General features: G+C 40.4%; 2 protein-coding genes across 8 annotated transcripts in view; one reads left to right on the plus strand and one right to left on the minus strand.

Moving 5' to 3' along the window:
- M6PR (mannose-6-phosphate receptor, cation dependent) overlaps positions 1 to 7432 on the minus strand; it is a 10022-nt gene extending 2590 nt beyond the window's left edge. For 3 of the 6 annotated variants that reach the window (XM_081058505.1, XM_081058504.1, XM_081058508.1), the window contains exons 1-5: positions 7161 to 7432; positions 2740 to 2919; positions 1812 to 1978; positions 500 to 609; positions 88 to 218 (exon numbers count right to left, since the gene is read on the minus strand). In XM_081058505.1, the coding sequence (XP_080914631.1) occupies positions 88 to 218; positions 500 to 609; positions 1812 to 1978; positions 2740 to 2918 (587 nt within the window). In that variant the 5' untranslated portion in view covers position 2919; positions 7161 to 7432. The remainder of the gene's footprint in view (positions 1 to 87; positions 219 to 499; positions 610 to 1811; positions 1979 to 2739; positions 2920 to 7160) is intronic. The other 3 variants (XM_081058507.1, XM_081058506.1, XM_081058509.1) reach the window with 1 other exon arrangement.
- Positions 7433 to 7662: 230 nt separating this feature from the next.
- KLRG1 (killer cell lectin like receptor G1) overlaps positions 7663 to 19400 on the plus strand; it is a 29037-nt gene continuing 17299 nt past the window's right edge. Inside the window, exon 1 of one of the 2 annotated variants that reach the window (XM_081059931.1) lies at positions 7663 to 7932. In XM_081059931.1, coding sequence (XP_080916057.1) covers positions 7779 to 7932 — 154 coding nt within the window. In that variant the 5' untranslated portion in view covers positions 7663 to 7778. The remainder of the gene's footprint in view (positions 7933 to 19400) is intronic. The other variant, XM_081059930.1, reaches the window with a different exon arrangement.

Raw genomic sequence — 19400 nt, forward strand, 5'->3', positions numbered from 1 at the left:
TATACAATTTGTGCCCATATACAGCCAAGAAATTAAGAGTTAAAAAAAAAAAAAAAGGCTTGGACAAATAAGGGAAAAAATACTCACGTGACAAGTAAGATAGAACCCACACTGAGGTGGGAGACCTCTGGAGAACAGGCCAGGCTACTATCCATCTCAAAGAGGTAGAAACAATCTTGGACTTTGCCTCGCTCCTCAAACACAGGGTTAAAATTGTCCTGATGAAAGGACAGAACACAACATTTATGTACTAAAGTGTTTTCTTTTGACTCCATTTAAAAAAGAAAACCCCCCACAAAACCCAAGAAACATTTGCTTTCTCTTAGTTCAATAACCTATTTTCATGTATGTTGAGAGATGGGTGTCTACAACATAGGGAAAAATTGAACTTCTGTTTTTTTCTTGTCCATCCCAATGTATCTTGTCCCCTCTGGAGAGTATCTCCAACCTCAGGTTAGTCGTTCCATCTCTCTAGGCTCATAGTCCCAGGGTGCCTCACCGCTAGGGTGTGTCGATTGCAGGAAATCATCACCACTGCCCGACGCTGCTCCTTGCCACAGTGACGCTCATATTCATCACCCCCTTTATAGATCAGCATGATCCAATTACCTGAGGGGGGGACAAGAAAAATGGAGCTTTGGGGTGGGAGAACAGCAGAGGCAGACCTGACTACTATGGGAAAGAGGAATTGGGGAGTTCAGTGAAATTGGTTTTAATGAAAATAACCATCATCAGTATGGGCTCTGTACACCGGAAATAACAAACTAAAATTTGTTTCTTTACAACGGCTCTTTGTTCCCTTGATAAGACAATTAAGATTCAGATAGTCATATAAGAAGCTTAATTTTCTATATTAAAGGTGGGTAACTGATAGTGCAAGAACAATTATGCTCCATACCTTAACAATGATTCACATTTGCTGAACATCTGCTAACATTAAAAGAAGAGGTTCCATACAACTACTGGGTGGCAGGGGAAAGCCTAAGATTTAAATTAGCCACATTTAAGACATTTAAGATAAAAGTTGATTTTTTAAGATTGGAGGGCATTTCTTTTTCCTTTAGTATTTACTGTGTTCAATTTTTTTTTTTTTTTTTTTGCAAAATACTTGATTCAACAGCCATGTGAGGTGACTAAGGTAAGGATTCTGCTTCCAATTTTGCATATGTGGAAACAAAGTCAAAAAGGTGAAATGACTTTTCAAAGTCACAGGACAAGTAAATGATGATCTGGGTCAAAAATCCAGTCTTCTGACCCACAGTCCCAAATCCTTCATGTTACTTTTTCTTACACTATTTGTAGGAGCAAATATCTGCACTGGGGTGATACTTTAGTTACTTATCTGCTTAAGGGAAGGAATTAGACTCTAGGTGCTCACAGTCCTTTCTAGCAGTTAAAATTGTGACTTTTGCGAAATAGTGTCACCATCTTTATTACAAGTTGGTAGGGAAGTTTTTGTAGACTGACTGGTTAGCAAAACCTGATCTCTTGCCAAGTTTGATTAATTGGTGGCGATTGATATTTTGAACTGTAGTATGAAAAACTCATTCAGTATTAAAGGGAGTCCAGGCTATACAATTCCAGCTAGATTCTTCTTTTTTGCACAAGCTTTTCATGAACTTTAAAACAAACACATAAATGTCCTGAGCCTTGACTCCAGAGGAGCTGTGGAACTAGGTATCCTGTGATTTATGGTCTCAAGTGTGCTGCACCACACATCCCATGTGATATTCTGAAGAGACTGGGAAAGACAGACAAGGATTGTCAGAGGGACTGACTTGGGATCAATTAATCAAAAGGGAGAATCTTACTTCCATTGAAGATGTGAGTCTCGTTGAGTCTCCCCACCACCGTCTCCTTCCCATTACTTTTGTTGATCTGCACCAGGCCTGCCCCAGAGGAGAGGTTGCCAGCTTCCCCACACACCCGGAATACGTACAGATACGTTTCTGGGCCCTGGCCCTCAGTGCTCTCAAAGCTGTAAGGAGAAGTGAGGAGTAAGAAGGAAGAGGAGAGTTACTGGCTGTCAGTCTTAGGAAGAGCAGCCTCTCTTTTACTCCCTTGCCCACCCTGTCCCCCCCCCCCAAAGGTGTATTCAATTTATTTATCTGATATCACAGCTAAAAATAGTGAAAAATATTTGTTGAATCATGAGGCATCCATGATCCTAACAGCCCATCCTAACTGTTGATGAAGACTGATTAAAATACACCACCCCAGACAGATAGTCTAGATATTCCTCGAGTACCTGCTCTAGACTATGCTAAAGTGTCAGCTACTATTTCTCTGTGAATGAGGGTCTCTGTTCTGTTCACGGGCTACTCCCTTGTTCCTTAAGGAACATCAGCAGATCTATACACCTGAAGATTCCTGACACTTCTGATAACATGTATAGGTCTATGTATGCTCATCTGATACTTCTAAAGTCCTATTTATATGGAGGCATCAAATGATGCTTTTTAAAAAAATTCCTACAAGCTGGTCTCTTGGATCCAGTCTTGGAAACAGCTACTGTTCTACATAAGAGAACTGCACATTGCTACTAAAAACTGGGCTGAGAATTTGCTCTGTATCATAAAAGAAAGCAAGATAGCACCAGCTATCCCAGATAAAGAGGAGGTTATTATACATGTATTACCTCCACGTTTAATAGTAATACCAAAATAAAATCAGTAAGAGGAGGGAAAGAATCTTTAACGAAGTGATTTTCTCAAGCCCTTTAAGGTTCTTCTCATTTACCTTTTGCCAAAGAGTGGTTTCAACCTCTTCAGTAGAGCCAACTCTTTCTCTGACTCTCTACCCGGTTCTCCTACCAGGTCACAGGTTTTTTCTTCCACCTGCCAGGATTCTTTTACTGTCACAGCCAGGAGTAGCAGCAGTAGTAATCCAGTCCTCCAGCAACTGTAGGAGGGGAGCATCCTTTTGCGAGAGTGGGTGTGTTGGGAAAGGAACAGAAGAGAAAGGAAGGAGTAAAGCGTAAGAGTGTGTAATAAATGGAAGGTATTTTTAAAAATCTTTTTATTTTCCACCCATTACCTCCTATTTTACACTAGCCAGTTTTCTTCTTTATTATGAAGTTGGGTTTTATTTTCTTGTGTCTGTCCATTTCAAGCTTTCAGTTCTTACCCAAGTTATTTTTTTCCTGTCCTTTAATATTCTGAATTGGATTCTTAAGTCTCTAGGTTTCTCTTTGTTTTTAAAACTTATTTTGACAGCCTCTTCCTAGCTGATTCCATTGCCTGACACCATCACTCATCTCCTGTCCTTCCTGTGCTGCTTCAGGACAGAGGCACAATGTGCATTCAACAAAGAGGATGGCACTGGCCTTGGTGAAGAAGTTAGTGTCTATAGCTGTTGATGATTTTTGCAAAGTGTGCATAAAACAAGAACAGCTTGACTTCCAAGGCAGTTTACCAACTCCTCAGCTCTACGAGGAGAAAGACTCATTTTTTGTTCTAGAAACTGTCAGAAGGACCAACCAATGGCCTAGGGAATACTTAGGTGCCACCAATGAATGGTATTTTGATTATGCAGAAAGTGTAAGATTCTTTGGCATGTACAGCAAATAGTACAGCCAAGAGCACGTGTATCAGGAAGCTCATATACATATAACCTTCAGTCTAATTCATAGGTGAGTCCTTCAGAACACATTATGGAGACGAGAAGAGGGAAAGGAAAGAACAAAAAAGAATTACTTAATTATGACAGCCTGAGTGGAGACATCCTTGCCTCTTTATTGTTTGAAGAAAAATTAGATTGAGATTATCTCATTATTTAAAGTTTAATACTTGAAACTTTGTGCAGTTTCACTGTACCAGTCGTGCATTCTTAAGACACGCATGGCTTAATCTCTGAGACAGGCATATGCTACTGGCGGGAGCAACCAGATTTTGTTTGCTTGTTTGTCTTCCTTACTTTGCAGGCCACGTATCTAAAGAGAAGAAGCTGAGGCCAGAGGGATGGGAGCTCTGCCTGGAACGTGCCATAAACAGGAAGTGAACAGCTGAGAAGTTTGTGCAGTGGCCTGAGTTCATAAATACTGCTTAGACCAGTGGCCCTTCCTAAGATAAGACACAAATTACAACTTAAGACGTAACAGGGTCTATTTGAAAGTTATTAAGAAAACGTAAAAATAGAGAAAGAGACTTGAATACCGCGGGCCCGGACCTCTCAAACCAATACACAGGAGCACCCAAAGGTCTTCATTCACATTCACCATAAGAATGATGAACAGAGATGAATGCAGCTACCACACCTAAAACTTGACATTATCTACCGTAATGTTTCATCTCTGAAAAATAATTCAATCATTTATGTTACAGGAAGAAGAAAATTCACTAGGTCAAGATGAGTCGTTTGAAGAAGTATTCCAAAACTTGCCTCAGGCTCTACAAGCCACAAATCTCAAGAGCTCCTAGATTTCCAGTTAAGTATAGTTGTGTTTCTACACTCCAAATTGCTGACAACCCTTGGTACTCACCAAGTCACTTTACAATTTAGTAATTTCAGCTGATCTGCTGCTTGTACTGCTCTAGGAATGGAAACACATGGCTCTGTTTCCCAAACTCATTTCCTTTTCTCCAATCCATCCTCCTACTCAGGACACACTGAATACCTTGCGAAAGGTTTCACTCTGGTATCATTAATGACCCTTAGGCCACAGCTACTTGTTAATTTCATACCACTATCACTAATTTTTCTGACACAAAGATTTATTTTTCCAAACTTTTCTCCTTTGTAATAAAATGCTTCCGTCTGGACTTTGGTTCCAATTCTCTTTAAAGTCCTCTAATTCTTTTCCATGCTTGTCCACTGACTCCATTGCATTTTTAAAATGTAAAACTTGAAACAGGCAGAATTTAATGGGTACCCATAAGTTTAAAGATAGGAAAATGGAAGCTCTGAGCCCGAATGAATTTTCCCCACTCCCTTGAAGAATCTTAAATTTGACCTTCTGTTTTCCACACTCCACTAGGACAACAAATGCTTGGGAAGTTGTCTGCCGGACTTTGTAAACTCCAAACATCAATTCACTATAGTATTAGGTTGGTACAAAAGTAATTGTGGTTTAAAAGTTTAAAAACAATTGCAAAAACTGCAATTACTTTTGCACCAACCTAATAGTATTAAAAAGGTGTTTCCACAGAATACTTGCAGCCAGCCATAAAGTCTGAGGCCCCTATAAACACATTTAAGGCACCAATAGGAAACACTTTGCCAGGTAGTTTGAAGCACTTTACATACATTAACTAATTAATCCTTACAACAACCCATGCAGTAAATACAATTATTGTCCCTATTTTAAGATGAGAAAACTGAGACAGAGCTAATAGAGTGAATCAGATAGTCTGGCTTCAGAGCCCACGGTCTATACTTCACTCCATGTATACCCGTCTCCTTTCACATCAATTTTTGTGTGGAATCACAGTATGCAGCCAAACGTTTGCTTTCTTTTTGACGGAACAAGAAGGGGAAGTGCTTCACACAGTTCACTGAATAGGAGGTGGAATGAAGAAATCAGACCTCAAATTCCTACCTTCCCTAAATTAACTCACTGCTCAAAACACAACTTCACCAGATTAGTTACAAAAAAGAAATGAAAATCCTTCTATTAGATTGATTTAGCATGCCATTTTCCTTATATTCTCTTTGGATCTAATTTAAAATTTCAACATTCTGGGCTTTCAAGTTTTTTCTTTTTCTTTCCCAGGGCCAGTTTTTCTGGACGGATGCTCACACAGAAGGCTGTGTTTTTTTATCTCAAAGTTATTCCTTATGTGTTAACAGTTGATGATTTTCCACCCCAAATTAGATAAAAGAATTTCACAGAATTGGGAAAGGATGAAGGGTTAAATGCCCTTCAGTCTGCATTGTTGAATTGAGCTAGTTTTCATTTGCTTATTGGTTCAAAAAGTTAGGATGAGAATCAATTGATATTCTTCTCTTTCCAGATTAAAGTCTGCCTATATGCTCGAGCTGCTTCTCTTCGATTCAGTGGCATGTGCTCTGAGTGCTTTATCTAGATTATGTTCCTTAATCTACACAACCCAGAAATGTGGGTATTTCTCCCATTTTATAGATGAGGAAACAGATGCTTATAGAGTTTAAGTTACTTGCCCTAGTTTAAACAAGTATTATACATGTATGAAGTAGTGGGGCAACCCGGATAATTCATGGCATAAAGATATTTGCTGAAAATTTTCTGATAAATACAGGGGTGCAAAAATGTATTAGGAAGAGTATGAAATCCAAGGGTTGGGTAGTCCCTTTTAATGTGCTACAGTGAGATGCTCAAGGGGCAAGAGTTTGTCTAGATATTTTGGAAACAAGGGGCAGGACCGTAAGATTTTGAGCCGCTCCCCCTTCAATTTTTTTGTTCTATGATAGACCTATTTGGTAAAGCGAAAAAATTCTCATTCAGTGGGATGACCAATGACTAAGCCAGGAATTGGGAAGCAATTTATATCACTGGGTCTCTGCACCACTCACTTCCCCATCCTTCAAGAATAGCCACGAGCATTTTCCATTTTTCAATGACATTTCCACTCTCATCTCTGTTGACTCATTTCGGATGTAGCAGCCCTTCTTTCTTATCTTTGGCAACCTACACATTTAGAAGAGCAGTCCTGATTAGCTAAAAGGCCCAGTGCTGAAAAACCTCAGAGAAGTCGTTCTGTGTCCCCAGGGCAGAAGCTCCCTACAGAGGAACACAGCAGTAATCCTTCTATTGGCTAGCTGTTCTCCATTCCATACACTCATCCCCCTTGAACTTCTTCCAGGGTTCTAGCAATTCTAGTCTCCTAACTTTCCAACTGCTTAGGACCATAGCCTCTCCAAATAAGGCTACTTCACCTCTCTCCACGATGCAGTCCAAAATTCCTTCTAAGGTATCCAGTGACACCTCAAACGCACCCCATACCTGGGGACCTTCCTTTCCCTGCCTTCCAAATGCACATAAATTCCCCCTCCAGTCTTGGAGGTCCTTTCTCCCGCACGACGTTGGGACTCTGGGACTCCTCGCCCTTACGCCTTCGCCCCCATTCTGCTTTAAGGATCCTCAGCTGGATTTTTGCCTAGAACCCCGGACAAGGGAGACTTAACGATCTCGGTCCGTGTCACAGACGCCTCGGTTGGAGCGCTCACCAGCCCCTTATACTCACGTGTCACGGGCAAAGGGAGCAGCTAACGCTCAGACTCCCCGGGTGAGTACCTGTCTGGGGTTGGGAGACAGGGCCAGCAAAGGGCTAGCCGCAGACCCCGGTCCCAGAGCTCGTGTCACAGCCAGCGTTCCCCCCCGCGTCACCTCGCGGTGCTCCACTCCGGGAACCGGAAACAGGAAGCGCCAGGCGGCCGCTGGGCAACTGCTCCTCCCACCAAACCCCGCGGCATGTGACCACAGGACCATCTCGCCTCTTTCCCCTTCCCGGTTCCCAGATCATCCTGGACACTGATTGGCCACTATGGCGGGCGTTAGGCTCCGCCCTTATTCTATCAACTCCAATCATTGTCGAGATTTTCAGGTTCAGGTCCACCTTTTCGGTTTGCCTTTCTACCAATGGGTACCAGAGTACGGCCTCGGGGGGCCTCTCGGCTCGGGGGCGCCCGTCACGAGGGGTCACGGGCGGTCACGCGCCAGGCCCGCTCCCGGGTGGGTCCGATGGAAGAGGGCACGGTGGGCAAGGCGGCGGAAGCGGAAACACGGAAAGGCGCCTGTGCTCCCGGCCGTAGTAGGAGTTGTAGTTCTCACGCCAGGTCTTCTGCTCCCGGTGCTTCTCCAGATGGTTCGCCGCCTGCGAGAGGCGCTGTGTCGCCGTCTGTCGCCCCGAGTCTGGCTGTCTCCAGTGTTGGCGCCAAGGACAGTAGAGAGCGATTGGGTCTGGGTCGACTTGGCTTTCTTAACGACACCGTTGCACTTTCCTTTTCTGCAGTTGAGTACGTTGGGGTGTGTTGTTATTGCCACTGTCATTATCTTTATCATTCTCCTCCCGGCTCGTGGCATTTTGCGTGATAAACACTGCAACCACTTTTGTTCGCCAGGTTTCTTCATCCCCTGCTCACTCCATCTTGTCAGCATTACTGGTGTCCTGGAGAACGAGCAACTCAATTTTAGACTTTGTGCCTTTGCTAAGATCCTTTGTGGTTTCCCGCATGTCTTCCCACTCGGTCTTAGAACTCAGTCCCAATGCTGTCCCTCCTGTAACTTCCCGGATTCACTGTGTTCAGAATTAATCATTTCTGAAGGCCCGCTTGTTGCTTGTACGTGACTCTAGCCTGATTTCATTCGGCTTTGACTAGGACGTTGCCTTTTGTTCTCTCTTCGATAATAGGGGATGGATTTTGGTTCGTCATTCTCACCAGAGCTAGTATAGTGTTTTAAATCCGGTAATAGAAGCTAACACTTGCATGGCTCTATGGTGACTTGCCACTGTTGTAAAAGCTTTTGAAGAGAATTTACTTAATCTTCACACTAACATTAATGAGTATCCCAATTTTACAGATGAGTAAACTAAAGCCGATAGAGGAACTTACCCTGGGTCCCACGGCTATTAAGTTACAGAGTCAGTATTTAGGCTCCAGAGTCCATGCTCTCAAGCACTGTGTTACAGTGACTATAGGATCCCGCATTTATTTATTAATCGGTACATGCAAGTCAGGCTAGGTGGTGATCATATCTGGGTTGGATTTGGATGTATACGCAAGAAAAAAGTAAGAAAATTAAAAGATGAGTTTCTAATAATAAAAGTCATTTTAATAATAATAAAAGTAATCACAAAACACAAAGAACAACAAAAATCCATAAACCCACCAAGAAGTTGTATATATCCTTCATGAACATGTTATTCCTTCCTTTAAAAAATTAATATCAAATATCTCCATTTCAATAACTTAATAAATGTTTTAATGGTTGCATAACATTTAGCTGTATGGATTGCTACTTAAGCCATTCCATCAGTGTTGGGCATTTAAGTTATTTCTTTGTCTTGCTTTTATCATTCATTTAACAAATGTTTACTGTGCAATTACATCGTTATTAGGATACAGCAGAGAACAAAGACAACTCTTTTGCAATGAGCTTTCATCCTAGAATTGATGTTTATTTGTTGACTTGAATTAGTTTTGATTTCAGAAATCTTGCATCTTTGTCATTGCGTAGAATATGGAGGGCGGCAAGTGTGCATATCGTAAGTGGGGAAAGGTCCAGAAATTGAATAGGTTGAATAACCTGTCTTCTGTGGGAGTGGAAGCTTCTCTTTCCATTCTGGTACAAATAACCTTGGTCACCTCACTGCTCCTCAGGTATCAGTCCCCATTCTGGGAGCTATCTGTATTAGAACTGATCTCAAGGTTCTTGCCAGTGGCAAAAGTTGAAATTAGCGGTTCTTTTTTGGCTATCTGCTTTGCCTCTCTCTAGCCTCATCATTAACAAGGACACTCCACACCCTATGCCTACATTCACACCCTCTTCCCCCACACACTATAAATTGTTCACTTTGTTTAGAAAGTAGTTCTAGGAATTTCGTCCTAAAATCAAATGCTGAGGATGCCTCCTGTTTAGTATAAGCAGAAGAGGGAAGGTACTTGAAAGATTTCGGTATTCTGAGTTCTTTCTTCACTTCATTGCTTTGATAATTGTCCCACACATGTTTTTGGTTGCCTCTAAGATGGAAACTTTATTGTCAATGGCTGTTTTAACCTCTCAACAGCTTTCTTTTGCATGAGTTTTGTTACAGGTTTTGCTCCTGTCTCATGTCAAATACATCCTGTTTGCTCACAATTTCTGATCTGCTCAGGGATCTCTTGAAATTTGTTTGGTGGTGAAGGGGAGCAGAATGTGTCACCTCAAAATATTCCACTTTGACATGTGGATTGTTTTGAGCTGAAGTTAATCAAGACCTAGCAGACACAAGACAAACTTTTACTTCTCCCTTAATTCTTCTAAACTTTTACTTCTCCCTTAATTCTTCTAAAAAGAATTTAGATGGGGGCCTGGTCCAGAAAGAGGTATTACCAGAGAAAACTTTCTTATCTGGAAGATTTACCTACATGGCAGGGCAAACATCTGGTGACCAAACATCTGCTTTTATCTTCCTGTGAATTGGCCTCCTCCCCTTTGAAGCTTCAGGACCCTATTCCTGTTCCTTAGTTCAGGATGGCATATAAGCCTCAGTTGCCTGACTGCCTTTGCATCACATCTTTTTATCGGGCCTCCTCCATGTACAAAATTAAATTTGTCTTTCTCTCCTATGTAATTTTATTAACCAAGTCACCCCAATAAATTTAATAAAATTAAAAAACAGAAAAGAAATAAATAATCTAAGACTTATTTCTGGGTTCCTGCTTTAGGAGGCCATTAATAGTCTTGGTAGTACACAGTTATTTAACTTTTAATATCAAAAGGTATGTAAATCTACAAAGACTTATGCAAATCATATTTTTAAACATTTGAATAAAATGGAATATTATACTGAAGAATAAAAATATTGTTTTTCTCCTGTTAATCTGTTTTATGTCAATTTAATTATCAGACCAGTCAAAGAACCTAGAAGGATTGAAGGAAAATTTGATTCTCTCCTACAGTAGTTTTTTCAGTCTTGTTATGTATTCAATTTGACATCTTGAAGCAGATTTCAATTTTGAACTTTTATTAGTACCTTCCTTTTAAAATGATTATGTTGGGGCCAGCCCGGTGGCTCAGACGGTTGGAGCTCCATGCTCCTAACTCCGAAAGCTGCGGGTTCGATTCCCAGTGGGCTCTCAACCACAAGGTTGCCAGTTCAATTCCTCGAGTCCTGCAAGGGATGGTGGGCAGTGCCCCCTGCAACTAAGATTGAACACGGCACCTTGAGCTGAGCTGCCACTGAGCTCCCGGATGGCTCAGTTGGTTGGAGCTCATCCTCTCAACCACAAGGTTGCCGGTTCGACACCCACAAGGAATGGTGGGCTGCGCCCCCTGCAACTAGCGATGGCAACTGGACCTGGAGCTGAGCTGCACCCTCCACAACTAAGACTGAAAGGACAACAACTTGACTTGGAAAAAGTCCTGGAAGTACACACTGTTCCCTGATAAAGTCCTGTTCTCCTTCCCCAATAAATCGTAAAACAAAAAGATTATGTTAAAATGAGGTGATCATGTTTAACATACGAGGTCTGATGATTAAGTTCATGAATTTCAATCCTAGAAGTGCTACCGTGTTTCCTCGAAAATAAGACCTTGCCGGACAGTCAGCTCTAATGCATCTTTTGGAGCAAAAATTAATATAAGACCCGGTATTATTTTTATATAATATAAGACCGGGTATAGTGTAGTATAGTATGATATAATATAATACCAGGTGTCTTAGATTAATTTTTGCTCCAAAAGATGCATTAGAGCTGATTGTCTGGCTAGCTCTTGTTTTTGAGGAAACACAGTACACACCTGTCATGAAGGGCGGCATGCGGGGTCTCTAGTTATGCTCCTCACATAAGAACGCAGGATATGGTGAGGCCAAAAAGGAACACCCACGGAGCTATAGATAAGGGGAGTCACTATATTCTTGCTGGGTGCCTGGGTTGGAGACACAGGAAGTAAGAGCCACACTATCCACAACCTGCCGTCTACTTCTCTCTGCCAACCCACCTCACTTGCTAGTTGCAATCTGCCGTGCTAACTGCACCATCTAGCTCAGCCACCATCTTCTTGGTAGCCCCCATCTTCTGCTATCATAGCCACTGCAGTTATATTAGTGGCCAATGGCTCACTGGTTACAGCTGACGGCCAACTAGCCACAGCTCATGGCCATTCGATCACAGTTGATGGCCATTTACTACCTGAGCCAGCAGCACCTTTTCACGTGAGGCTGAGAGCCTGGAAACTGCACTCCTTGGTCTGTCCCCACAATAACTCATTGCTAAATATCACTATGGTCACGAAGTACTCCCCTTGGGTAGCTATGCACCGACGCCAGCGCCTAGTCCACCCTTCAAAGCAATTTTGGAATTCTTTTTCTGGAATGGCCATTAGAGCTATCATCGTATTACCCTTGATGTCCTGAATGTCATCAAAATGTCTTCCTTTCAATATTTCCTTTGTCTTTAGGTAAGAAAGACATGATCTGCAGTTGTTTGCTGCCTGTGCTAGCCCTGGAGGCGTGTGGGAAAGGCCATGCTGTGAACTGAAGATGGGCCTGGGGTAGTTCCACAAAAGGCAGGACACTCCAAGGCCTGCTGCCACCTGCTGGCTTCCTTAAGTTTTAATCCCTGATAAAGCTTTGTGCGGTACACGAATTGGGTGAGGCAGGGTGTTAGGGAGTCACTAGAGTAGGAAGAGCTGTGGTCAACAGGTTAATGTAGACTCTGGTTTGATGCCAGTGCTGAGCCTGGAGCTACCCAGCAAAAGTCTCAGAGCACACTGAGGCCAGCTGCTGCCCACCTGGGTCCTGCGGACTGCAATAGTTTTTCAAGAAAGAGTGTAATATGGGCAGGACTGGCTGCTCTCGGAGAAAGTGCCTTTGGTATTGGGTGAATTGGGTGGGGCGGGGTCTCAGTGAGTCAGCAGGGTGGAGCAGTCCAATCAGATTTAGATTTGACCTGTGGGGGTGAGCTCAACACAGGAAAGATGGTGCCTGCCTGCAGGTTGCATGGGAGTAAAGAAAATGGCGACTGTCCTCCAGCCCTTGCTTCGAAGCCACATACATCCGTTTGTCCCCTGTGTGCCTCCGATGCCCCCTGAGTTATTGTCCCTCTGCCAGAGCCCAAGGTCAGTGCCTACGAGCGAGAGATTCTGTGTGTAGGCTGTTTAAGAGGACATCTGGGTTTCCCCGCAGCCCTTGGTTTTACCTGGATAGTAGGAATCCCCATTGTTTTTCACAGCCAGATGTTGTGGGGGCTTCTCTTCCTGGCACTAGCACTCTGTGCTGGGGAGGCTGGTGCAGGGCTGGGGTCTCTGGCTCCTCTGGGAGTAACTTTTGTGGCCGATATATCCCTTCTGGGTCTCAACCGCCACATGGAGGTTTCCAGCCAGACCATTTCTCATCTCTACCCCTCTACCAGTCTCAATGTGGCTTCTTTAAATCTTCAGTTATAACACTTCTGTTCAGCCAGACTTCAGATGGCTTTCCAGGTTGATTGTTCTATAATTTAGTTGTACTTTTAAAGTGTTCATGGAAGGGAGCAGGCACAGTGTTTACTCTGCCATCTTGAATTTACTCTCCCAGGAAATAATTTTTTATAATTATTTCCCATTTCCTCAACCACAGAAGCTAAGCCAGAGTCACACATTGCAATTTGTTGTCATTTTTCTTTTTCTTATTTGACCTTGAAATTTTGAAAATTGCAGGTCACTTATTTTGTAGAATGTCTTTTATTTGGGGTTTGTCTGATGTTTCATCATGATTACATTTAGGTATGCATTTTTTAAAATTAAAGTTTATTAGGGTGACAATTGTTAGTAAAGTTACATAGATTTCAGGTGTACAATTCTGTATTACATCATCTATAAATCACATTGTGTGTTCACCACCCAAAGTCAGTTCTCCATCTGTCACCATATATTTGATCCCCTTTACCCTCATCTACACCCCCCGCCCTTACCCTCCGGTAACCACTAAACTATTGTCTGTGTCTATGAGTTTTTATTTCTCATTTGTTTGTCTTGTTCTTTTGTTGTTTTTGGTTTATATAACACATATCAGTGAAATCTTATGGTTCTCTGCTTCTTTCTGTCTGACTTATTTCGCTTAGCATTATAATCTCAAGATCCATCCATATTGTCACAAATGGTCCTATTTCACCTCTTCTTACTGCTGAATAGTATTCCACTGTGTATATATAGGTATGCATTTTTTGATAGGACAAAGAGAAAAGTGATGCATCCTGTATCAGTCAGAATCCAATCAGAAAATAGATACCACACCAGTGATTTTAAGGAAAAATTTTACATAAAGAATTGTGTTCTAGTAAAAAATAATCAATTACTGAAAGGGGTAAAAGAGGACTCGAAGTCCTACAGAAGTTATATAGAAGTAGCAACCACAAAACGCAGCTAGTACCACTAGGGTTGAAGAAGTTTAACAAGAAAATAACTTAAAAATTTACTTTCTCAACCACAAGGTAGAGATTCAAACCTCTGAAGAAAGGGTGTGGTTCCTGCTACAGGAACATGCAGCCCACTGATGAAGTAACAGAAAAATTGCTGGAGGGTGTGGGTCACTGTTGAACTGCCAGTGGTGGCTCCTTTGTCCTTTTAGACATGTCCCCATCATTTTTTTTTTTTTTGATTAATTCTTTACTTTTGGGAACATGGATGTTTCATGTTTATCTTGTACTTTTCTTATCCTAAAATTAGTCATTTCTCCAACGGTGTCTGGTTCCTTCTAGTGGAGAATGGTATTGAGAAACCAAGATCTGATTACAAGTTGTGTTTATTGCTACTTCTGTGCATTGCTTTAGTCCCTATCTGCAGAGTCAGGAAATCTATATATCTAAGAGTGAGAAACCAAGCTCTCATTATACTCAGTATATTTATACATTTGCTCACACATAAGAAAACATAGAAAGTAGTTTTATAATTGATAAACCGTATCATTATGTAAAGCAAGCCTACTAATTAGAGTTTAATATTTGTTTAAAGTTTCATTTTTTTATTGAGGTAAAATTTATAAATCATGAAATGCACAACTCTTAAGTATTCAATTAATCTTGACAAATGCCTAATAACTGTAACTACCCTACAATCAAGATTTAGTAGATTTTATCTCCCAAGAAAATTTCCTCATGCTTCTTTCCAGTCACTTCTCCTAGTCCTAGAGGCAACTATTGCTCTGAAAAATTTCACCATAAATTAGGTTTGCCTATCCTGGAATTTTATATAAAATTGAATCATATACTATGCTTGGTTTCTTTCACTCAATGTAATGTCTGAGATTCTGTTGCATATATCATTAGCAGGTTTCTTTTTGGCTGAATAGTATTATATCATATGAATAGTTTACAATTTGTTTATCTGTGCATCTTTTGATGGGCATTTAAATTGTATCTCTGCTTTCTTCTAAGATTTCTAGTTTTAGCTTTTGTGTTTATATCTATAGTCAATTTTGAATTGATTTTTGTATATGATTGAGGTATGGTAGAGGTCATTTTTTCCCCCCCACATGGATATGTAGTTCTCCCAATAACATTTGCTGACTTCTTTCTCCTTTAAATTGTTTGGAGCTTTGTTGACAATTAATTGACTGTATAAATTGACTGGACTTCATTCTGTTCATTGATCTCTCTGTTAATTTTTATGCCAACAACACACTGTCTTGATTCCTCTAGTTTTATAGTAAGTCTTGATCTAAGGTAGTATAAGTCTTTCTTGTCTTTTCAAGATTGTTTTGGCTATTCTAGGTCCTTTGCATTTCCATATATATTTTAGAATCAACCTGTCAATTTTTATTAAAAAATCTTGCTGCAATTATAATTGGGATTAATGTGAATCTAAAGATAAATTTGGGAAAAATTGACGTCTTTAACAATGTTGATTTCTATAGTCCATGGATTGAATATAACCCTCTATTTAGATCGTATCTGATTTATTTCAGCAATGTTTTATAGTTTTCAGTGTAGAGGTCTTACATATTATTTGTTGCATTTATTCACAAGTACTTATATTTTTTAATGCTTTTATAAATGAAATTATTGTGGAAAATGTATTTTACAAGTGACCCAGAAATAACAAAGATGAGAAAATTCACAGAAAGGATGTTAAAACAGCTGTTATAAATATACTTCATATGTTCAGAAGATAGAGGGAAATTGAACATGACGAAGAGAGAAATGCACGTTTTTAAAATATAACTGAAATCCTGCCTCTAGATATGAGAAATACAATATCTGAAATAATACAGTGAAAATATACTGGATGGAATTACAGTAGATGAGAAACTAAACTACATTAGTTAACTTGAAGACATATCATTAGAAAATATCCAAAATTAACACATGGAGAAAGAAAACCCTCTTTGTCCCCCTCAAAACCCCAGAGCACCAAGCAATCTAACATATTTATAATTAAAGTTTCAGAAAGAGGACAGGAAATATAGGCCAAAATTTTAAAAAATTTGATAAAATATAAATCACAGATCAAAGATGCTTAATGAATTTTTTAAAAAAAGATTTTATTGGGAAAGGGGAACAGGACTTTATTGGGGAACAGTGTGTACTTCCAGGACTGTTTTTTCCCAAGTCAAGTTGTCCTTTCAGTCTTAGTTGTGGAGGGCGCAGCTCAGCTCCAGGTCCAGTTGCCGTTGCTCGTTGCAGGGGGTGCATCTGGCCGTGAAAAACAATGGGGATTCCTACTATCCAGGTAAAACCAAGGGCTGCAGGGAAACCCAGATGTCCTCTTAAACAGCCTACACACAGAATCTCTTGCTCGTAGGCACTGACCTTGGGCTCTGGCAGAGGGACAATAACTCGGGGGACATCGGAGGCATACAGGGGACAAACGGATGTATGTGGCTTCGAAGCAAGGGCTGGAGGACAGTCGCCATTTTCTTTACTCCCATGCAACCTGCAGGCAGGCACCATCTTTCCTGTGTTGAGCTCTCTCCCACAGGTCAAATCTAAATCTGATTGGACTGCTCCACCCTGCTGACTCACTGAGACCCCACCCCACCCAATTCACCCAATACCAGAGGCACTTTCTCCGAGAGCAGCCAGTCCTGCCCATATTACACTCTTTCTTGAAAAACTGTTGCAGTCCGCAGGACCCAGGTGGGCAGCAGCTGGCCTCAGTGTGCTCTGAGACTTTTGCTGGGTAGCTCCAGGCTCAGCACTGGCATCAAACCAGAGTCTACATTAACCTGTTGACCACAGCTCTTCCTACTCTAGCAATCTATCCTCAATTATTTTGGACTAATTTTAGATTTACAGAAAAGTTTTAAAGATAGGTCAGAGCATTCCTTTATAAACTTTGCCCATTTCCCCTATATTAACATCTTAAATAATCATGATACATTAGTCAGAACTAAGAAATAAACACTGCTACATTATTATTAACTAACTCCAGGTTTTCTCTGATTTCACCAGTTTTCCACTAATGTCTTTTTTCTGTTCCAGGATCTAATCCAAGGTACCACTTTGCATTTTAGTTTTCATATTAGTCTTCGCTGGTCTATAATAATTTCTCAGTATTTCCTTATTTTTCATGACCTTGATGTATTTGAAGGATACTGGTCAGATATTAGTAGAATACTTCTCAATTTGAAGTTATCTGATTTATTTTTTTCACGTTTAGACTGAGGGTTTGGCAAAATATACCATAGTGGTCAGTTGCCTTTCTCATGGCATAATATTGGAGGTACATGATATCAGCAAGACTTATCACTAGTGATTTCACATGGTTAACCCTGTTTATGTGGTTGAGGTTGTGTTTGCCGGGTTTCTCTGCTATGAAGTTACTGTTTATCCTATCCATACATTAGTCTTTGAAAGTGAGTTGCTAAGTTTTGCTGGCATTCAAGGGGAAGAGAATTAATTTGCACATTATGAGTAGTGAGTATCTGAATGTATTATTTGGAGTCTCTGTAAGGAAGATTTATAACTTCTCTCTCACTTATTTATTTATTTAATCATTTATTTAAATCAGAATGGATTCAGAAGAGTGACATCACCATGTTGGTGGAGTAAGAGAATGAAGCCTCTGTTCCCCCACAAAGAACAATGATTAGACAGCTATCCACTAATGAAAATAGCTCTGGGAGGTCTCTCAGCAGTCCACTTAAGAAGCATCAGCAACACAGTGGAACAAAAAACTTGAGACTAACCACATAAGGGTAAGAAGGATAGTTTCATTTTTGCTGGCACCATCCCACTTCCCATGTATGTACAGTCATGTACAGTCAACGAATTTCTGACAGAGGCATCAAGAATATACAATAGAGAAAAGATAATCTCTTAAATAAATGATACTGGGAAAACAATGTATCCACATGCAAAAGAATGAAATTGCACCCTTTTCATGAACCATGCACAAAAATAGCTCAAAATAAATTAAAGACTTAAAAGTAAGACCTAAAAGCATAAAAGTCCTAGTAGAAAATATGGCAGGAAAACTTGACATTGGTTTTGGCAATCAGTTTTTGGAATGTACGCCAAAAGCATGGGCAACCAAAGCAAAAATAAAAATGTGGGACTACAATAAATTGTTTCTGCTCAGCTAAGGAAACAATCAATAAAATGAATGTCAATGTAAATTGCTGCAGCCACTATAGAAAACAGTATGGATGTTCCTCAATATTAAAAATAGAGCTACCATATGATCCAGCAATCTCATTTGTGGGCATATATCCAAAGGAAATAAAATCACTTTTAAGGAGATATCTGCACTGTCATGTTCTTTGCAGCTTTATTCATAGGAACCATGATATGAAAATAACCTTAATGTCTGTTGGCAGATGAATGGTTCAAGAAAATGTCATATATATGTACATATATAGAGAAGAGAAAATTATTCAGCCTTAAAAAAGGGAAATCCTGCCATTTGCAACAACATATGAACCTGGAGGACATTATCTAAGTGAAATAAGCCAAACACAAGAACAAATTTTGCTTTGTCTTACTATGTGAAATATAAAAATACCCATAAAACAAAAACATAGAAAGGTTGTTACCAGAGGCTAAGGGTTGGGGAAAAGGGGAAATAGTGATCAAAGGGTATAAACTTTCAGTTATGACATGAATAAGCTCTGGAGACCTAATGTACAGCATGGTGTCTATAGTTAATAATAATGTATTGTATACTTAAAAAATGCTAAAAGTAGATTTCAACTGTTCTCACCACACCACACACAAACAAAGATAGTAACTATTGGAGGTAATGGATATAATAATAGTCTGAATGTGGTAATCATTTTGCAATGTATGAAGTGCTGACAATTAGGTTCACGAACTCGTCCTAGAACAAGTACTACATACCTCATTGCTGAATATCACTATGGTCATCTTCGAAATATTCCCCTTAGGAAGCTATGCACCAACACCAGTGCCTAGTCCACCCTTCAAAGCAATTTTGGAACTCTTTTTCTGGAATGGCCATCAGAGCTGTATTTGTATTACCCTTGATGTCCTGAATGTCATCAAAATGTCTTCCTTTCAACATTTCCTTTATCTTTGGGTAAAGAAAGAAGTCATTGGAGGCCAGATCAGGTAGGGAGGGTGTTCCAATATAGTTATTTGTTTACTGGCTAAAAATCCCTCACAAACAGTGCAGTGTGAGCTGGTGCATTGTCGTGATGCAGGAGCCATGAATTGTTGGCGAAAAGTTCAGGTCTTTTTCACGCAGCCTTTTCAGCACTTCCAAATAGTAAACCTGGTTACCTGTTTGTCCAGTTGGTACAAATTCATAGTAAACAATCCCTCCGATATCAAAAGAAGTTTAG

This window comes from Rhinolophus hipposideros (genome assembly GCF_964194185.1).
Source record: "Rhinolophus hipposideros genome assembly, chromosome: 9".
Classification (NCBI taxonomy): domain Eukaryota; kingdom Metazoa; phylum Chordata; class Mammalia; order Chiroptera; family Rhinolophidae; genus Rhinolophus; species Rhinolophus hipposideros.